The sequence below is a fragment of the Pipra filicauda genome, unplaced genomic scaffold, assembly GCF_003945595.2.
Source record: "Pipra filicauda isolate LSUMZ 115617 unplaced genomic scaffold, ASM394559v2 scaffold114_size2234877_pilon, whole genome shotgun sequence".
Classification (NCBI taxonomy): Eukaryota; Metazoa; Chordata; class Aves; order Passeriformes; family Pipridae; genus Pipra; species Pipra filicauda.
In genome coordinates, this window is record NW_024103596.1 from 2227911 (window position 1) to 2234616 (window position 6706).

A 6706-nucleotide genomic window follows, 5' to 3' on the forward strand; every position below is an offset into this window, starting at 1 on the left:
GAAGGGCTTTGGGTTTTCCATGGAAAATTTTTCTTTAGAGGAAAATTGCAGAAGAGGGAGGAAAATTAATTTGGTCATGGCGAACAGGGAAGGGTATGGCCACAGAATTGTCTTAAGTAGAGCCCCTCCTGTGGTGTGCGGTACGATCTGTACGATGTCTGGCTCTGGGATGTCAGGTTTGGGGCAGCAAAGGGAGAGAGTCCATGGCTGTCCTAGCAAAAGGAAGTGTTTAAGGAGTCTAAGGCCAGAAAACTGCTTCTCATTCCATGGCGGCATGAGCGTTGAGGGATGGTGACAGTGGGATGCTTCCCTCGCGGTCAGAGAATGAGAGTGTGTTTGGCCTTTGTTTCCAAGGGCTCCACTTTGCCACAGTAATGGTGCATTAACAACGGCTTGATTTTCATTTAATAAATAATAGGAATCATACTGTGACGGAGCCAAGATTTTAAACAAGAGGCTCCCATAAGCATTTTCTTCAGGAATCTGTGATAAACCAAAGATAGTGTTAGATGTACTCGGGGGGAGTGGGGAGGCCAGACTTGGAAGCTGTCCATCTGCTTCGCCATTGAAACAAAACCACTTTATAATAACCACAGAGGAGAGGAAGCGATGCAGCTTGGCACATACACTTACACTATGTGTGGTGGAAATGTTTATTCTTTATTTCAGAAAGATTTAGTGGGTGTAGAGATAATAGAGCATAGTGCTCACTTGTGTCTTGGGGAAGGAGGGGTGATGGTGTTTGGGTTTTAAGGGAGTCCAGTGTCGGCTCCCATGGGGAATATTTTCGGTAATACCTATTGCAGTCTCATGCACTTGGAAGGCAGGAAGAGACAGAGGAATGAAATGTGCTTTTCAGGAGAGGTGTTGTAAAGGCCCCAGGATTAGTTATCTCTGACAGGAAGGATTTTACAGCAGACAGCAGAGGCAGTCCTGGCCATTTCTGCATTGGCATATAGCTCTTCCAAGGCCCTGTGCTGGGGTGCTTCCCTTGGAGCTGCTCGGGTCGCTCTGCCCTGCTCTCTCTGAGATGCCATGGGGCTGCCTGGGGCTCACCAAGCCCATGTGTGCCACATATCCCTACCCATGCCAGATCCCCAAAGGACATTCTGGCTCCTGCACTCTCCTGTGTGCTGAGGCACCGCATTGTGACTTGGAAAATGGAGAATGATCTTCTAAACAAGGGTCAGCAGGGTCAGCAGGCCACTAAATCCCATGGTCCCCAATGTCCCTGTCATCCATCGTGCTCCCTTTTCCACTGTGCACATTCAGCTCTGCTGCACTGCCTCTCCTCGGAGCTGCTCAAAATCAAGCTCAAAAGACCCTGGGCTGACCCCTGGGGGTGGGAGAACCCCTGCCAGGGTTTGAGACAGCAAATGTCTAGACTTGGTGTGTGAGCAAGCAAGTGAAGGCATGACTAAGTGTCTGAAAGTTTGGACCTCTGCAGAGGAGTCCCTTGGCTCTTTGTTTCTTGGATACAGTTCTATTTCCTGTGGAGCCGTGGAGATAAAGGATATTTTTTATCCCTTTTTTTTTTCTCCTTTTCAAAAAAGTAGGAAATATATAGATACGTCTTGGGTGAGAAAGCAGAAACCCTTGAAAAATTCTGGCAAATCAAGACACACGAAGAATGTGTTGAGTGAAACATTTCAGAGCGACAAAAATCAAAATATCTCACTTCGCCTTCAACCGCTTTACAACATTTTAATGGTTCTAAAGGAAATTTCAAAACTAAAAGTCGTGTTTTGCTTAAAACACTGGAAAGTGTTTCATTAAAAAGGAAGAGTGGAAGCAAAACAATTGCCTTATATATTTTTTCTTTCCAATGAACCTGATGGGTCTTTCCCCAAATGGTGCTGAGGGCAAGGAGCCAGGGCTAGGTGCATCTTCCCTTGTGTCACAAGGGGCCTGGAGCTGGCATTCCGAGAAAGGGACAATCTGATGAAGCCGTTTGCCACGCAAGAAACTCTTCTATCACCATAACTATTTTATTTATTCTTTTTTGTATACAAATTTGCAGGCCAGCCCAGTCCCACGGCCATGCCTGCTGACATATTGAGGTCTTTGTGGCAACAGGACAGATTCCAGGGAAGGCAGAAAGGGGCTGTGGAAGTCTGTTCTTTCCAGAGTGCTGTGACACGTAGGTTGGAATGGTGGTCTTGGTGGCCTTGGGACCTCTGCCAGCTGTTCCTGCACTGTTTGGGCAGGGGAGGGGCCATCAGGTGTGGGATGTGGCACCGCTGGCTTGTGTGATGTGCTTGGGGAAGCTCTGCATGGGTCAGGGAAGAGGAAGGAGAGAACCGCAGAATCAGTCAAGTAAGAAGGGACCACAGCGGGTCGTCTGGTCCAAGATTTAGTGAGAGAAACAGCACCATGAGGAGACATCAGTGGCCGAGGTGAGTGGGAAGGATCTCCCTGGTGGCTACAGCAGAGGGGGGGGACCCTGCTCCGTCCTGGGAGAGGTCGGGACAGCGTCGGGAGTCAGAACCAGCTGGATGGCTGGGGGGGCAGCGGGGAGGCGGAGAGGCACAGAGGTTGCCCGGGGGGCATCAGGGGGGCGAGGGGATGGGGAATACTGATGGAATGGGGGAAGGCAGGCTGTGGGGAGGCCGGGAAGGCTGACAGGAGAAGGAGAAATCTGAGGGGAGGCGGGATGGCTGGAGGAGGGGAGGTGGGGGGCTGAGAGGAGCCTTAGGAGCAGCCGGGGGGCCGCGGTGAGCCCCAGGGGCGGCGGGCAGGCTGAGGCACCGCTCTGACCGGCGGGCACCGCGGGCCGGGGCCCGAGCAGGGGCTGAGCAGCGCATGGCGGCCGGCGGGGGCCCCCATTCCCGGCCCGGGCCGCCCCTTCCCCCCGCAGCGCCGCGCTCGCTCGGGCTCGGTCGCTTTAAGGCGCGGGCGGGGCGCGGCCCCGTCCCACCTCTGAACCCGGAGATAGACGGGCGGGCGCGCAGGGGGCGGTGCGGTCCGCGGGCCGTCCCTCCCGCCGCCGCCGCCGCCAATGGGGCCGGGGGGGCGGGCGGCGCCGCTGCCCCTTCCTCCCCCCGCCCCCGGGCTCCTCCGTGCCAGTTTGAGGAGTCCGGAGCCGAACAAAAGCAGGCGGCGAGGGCCGGAGCGGTGCGCGCAGGCCCGGCGCAGGGGGGGCCCAGCCAGCCCCGAGCGCGGCCCCAGGGTGGGGGAAAGTTTGGAGCCCTCCCCCGGTTGCGCGGGGGCTCCGCCGCGCTCCGGCCGCGGCAGCTCCGGCGCTGCCATCGCGGGCGGCCGCCCCGCCGCGGCCACCGCTGCTGCCGCCGCCGCCGCCTCCTCCTCCTCCCCGGGCGCAGCCCCTGCCCCTGGCCCGCCCGCTGCCTCCCCGGCGCGGGGCTGAGCTGCCCTGCTTTTGGAGTCGCCGCCGTTTTCCCCTCCCTTCCCCGGACCCCCCCCCCCCTTCTCTCTCCCTCCCTCCTCCTTCCCTCCCTCCCTCCTCCCTCCTCCTCCTCCTCCTCCTCCAGCAGCCAAAGGGATTTTTTCCCCTTTCTTTTTTCTCCCTCTTTTTTTTTTTTTTTTTTTTTTCTCTCCCCCCTCCTTCATTTTTTTCTCCTCCTCCTCTTCCTCCCCGCCGCGGAGCCGGGCGCCAGCGTGAAGGATAAATAAAAAGCGAAGAGGAAGAGGCTGGGGAGGAGGAGGAGGAGGAGGAGGAAGGGGGGGGAGGAAAGAAGAAGAAGAAAGCGAGCAAGAAAAGAAAGCGAGGAGCCAGGCGGCCAGCCCAGCCGCGCCGCTCCCGGCAGCCAGGGCAGGAGGCGGCGGCGGAGCGGGGCCGGCGGCCGGCGATGGATGACCAGCCGCGGCTGATGCACACGCACAGCGGGGTGGGGATGCCGGGGCACCCGGGCCTGTCCCAGCACATGCAGGATGGACCAGGCGGGGCGGAGGGGGAGGCAGGCAGGAAGCAGGACATCGGAGACATCTTACAGCAGATCATGACCATCACGGACCAGAGTTTGGACGAGGCGCAGGCCAGGTGAGAGCGGTGGGGAGCGCGGGGGGGCAGGTGCCGGGAAGTTTCCCCCGCGCCCCGGCCCGGCCTTTGTTGTGCGGCGGGGGGAGCGCGCCCGGCCGCGGGGCGCACCGGGGGACCGGGTCCTGCTGCTCCTGCCGCTGAGAAACGGGGGGAGGGAGGGAGGCGAAAAGAATGGTTAATATCCATCCTTTTTATTTCCTATTTCCTCCCTCCCACCACCCCCAACTTCGTTGGGGTATCGAGGGGTCGCAGCGCCTGCAGCCCCCCTCTTCTTCCTCCATCCCAAACTGGGCCTGGCTTTTCCCAGCCTTTTTGGGCTGGGGGATAATTGCGGAGGGCGATGGTGGTTGGGGCAGGCTGGGCGTGCGGGAGGCTCCGCTCCGGGCTCCTCCGAAAGAGCCACGAAGTGCTGCCCCGCTTTCAGGGCCGCTAATGATGTTCTTTCCTAGGGCCCTGTAGTGGTGTTATTTTTAAGGCCGTGTTTCTGCGCTTGGAAGATGCTCGTAGACGCTTCGCCTTTTTTATTTTTTTTTTCCTTCTTAATTGCAGATGTATTTAAAAAGGAAAAATAAGGCTGTAAAAGCCGGTATCTGAATTGCCCTGAGCTTCAGGGAGTGCAAACCTAATACACACCTTCTAAAGCGCTACCAAAAGTTAACGGAGGGGGGGAAAAATCCCTAAATGAAGGAATTAAAACAAAAAAGTTGCCCCGAATCGCCTGGGGTATGCTTGAAATCTCTTCTGGGCTGCAGAGCTGCTCGGTGTGGTGTCCTTCCCCCTGGTATTCATGCCCTGAGCTGGAGCAGATTGCTAGAATACATTGTTCCTGGAAAAACGCTCCTCACAGCCCCAAAACTCGCTTATGAAGAACTTCCAGAAGGGTAAAAGTACCCCCCAAACCACAACTTTCGTCCTTCTCACCTCCACAGCTTCTGTAAAGCTCCTGCTTACTAAAAAGGCTTGTTGCGAGGCTGATCTTATTTTCTTATGTTCTTGCAGGGGCAGAGTAGCTGTGAGGAGGAGGAAATCATTCACTTTCTCCCCGGCCAGACCCGGGGCAGTGAGGGGATCTTTCTTAGGAAAGTTGCAGGAATCATGTGTGTTCCTGCCTGGATAATTTAGTGTAGTTAATCAAATCACTAAAACTGAGCTAAGAGAAGGCTTTATGGGTTTGCCTTGCTGGTCTATTTCAGCTGCTTCCTCAGTACTTTTTGTAAAAGATATTTTTATATCTGAGCTGACAAACATACTGTATTTATCAATAATATTTGGCTTTGCATTTCCTCCTTCCACCCTACTATTGCAGGGGTTATTTTGCTGCTGCCTTTTTTTTTTTTTTTTTTTTTTAATGAAGTTTTGGGAAGACGCAAAGTGCCAGTATTATTTGTAAGAGGGCCCCGACAGCTTATGTACGTGATTTGCGTATACCCAAATGTCTGCGCCCATCTGGGTGTGCTGATAAGGGAACACTGTGGTTCTGCAAGGGTATACACCTTTGAGAGACTTCATCAGATATATAAATCTTTTTAACATGTTGTGGGTGGTGGGGTAAGTAGTGTGAATGTTTGCCAGATGTTCACATCGTCTTTCGCGTGTAATTTCGGTTGGTAAACAGAAATCCCGTAACCGGTGCCTGATAGCAACAGCCCTTTATACAACTGAACCCTTGTCTAAAGGGTCGTGTGGCTTGAGAGAAAAAATTAAATGATATTTTTCTTTGCCTCAGCGGGTGCTTGGTGGGTTTTAAAACCACCCAATTAAAACCACCCTCGCCCCCCCCCAAAAGTCTCTCCTCCAAACCCACAGGAGAACGGTCAGCTCTGAAATAAGAGCAGTCAAAAAGAGCGGCGCTGAATAGCATTCCCTCCCCTTCCCAACAGCAGCCGGCTGTGATTTTTTAATGTGTTTACTGTCCCAATTGTAAAGAATTAAATTTTAACACCTGCAAATAAGCTGGATGTAAGTGGCATGGAGGTAGAGGAATGGGTTTCTCGTTCCATACGTGTGCGTTTCTGTGCTCCAAGTTGGGCGCTGAAATCCCCCGAACTGACAGCTCTAAGCAGAGGATGTTTCCAGCGCTGGGGCAAGGGGGGTTTATTTTCCCTCTGCCTCACAGAACGAGCCTAATAAAAGCACATGGCCGGGTGTAATATCGGAGGTGGGGGACAGAGAGAGTGCAGTGCTCACTCTGTATTGAATAAGACAGTTGATGCCAGCTTGGCTCCCAAAAGCTTCTGGCTTCGGCGTGGAGATCGCCTGGCTCCCGCTGGCCATGGGAGCTGCTCGGTGGCAAAGGCGATTTTCAAGCCATTCCTAAATTAGTGTTATTCATCTCCCCCATGTTGGGTAGGTGGCTGTTTGCAGCACGGGGGCTGAGGGGGCTCAAACCTGTCCCCCCCACCTCTGGCATGCACACACCAGCCGGCTTGAATTTGGAAAGTTGTTCCTCGTGGTGACATCCTAACCTCACCCTCCTCTCTTTTCTTTTCTCTCCAGGAAACATGCTTTAAACTGCCACAGGATGAAGCCAGCGCTTTTTAATGTCTTGTGTGAAATCAAAGAAAAAACAGGTAGGAAATCAATGCTGTTGATTCTGTATTATTTTTCTTTTTGCTCTTTGAGGGTTTTATTCCACCAAGTTTGTGCCCCCCTGCGCCCCCCCACATGCAGGAGTATTTAAGTGGGGAGAAATAACTTGTCAGTCTTTAA

The 6706-nt window shown here is 54.2% G+C and overlaps 1 protein-coding gene across 1 annotated transcript; it reads left to right on the forward strand.

Moving 5' to 3' along the window:
• Window positions 1-3543: 3543 nt before the first annotated feature.
• On the forward strand, window positions 3544-6567 carry PBX1 (PBX homeobox 1; the record flags this gene model as incomplete). The annotated part of the gene is made up of 2 exons (XM_039384320.1): window positions 3544-3997; window positions 6494-6567. Coding segments are annotated over exons 1-2 (265 nt in total), but the record flags the coding sequence as incomplete, so codon positions are not given.
• Window positions 6568-6706: the final 139 nt, after the last annotated feature.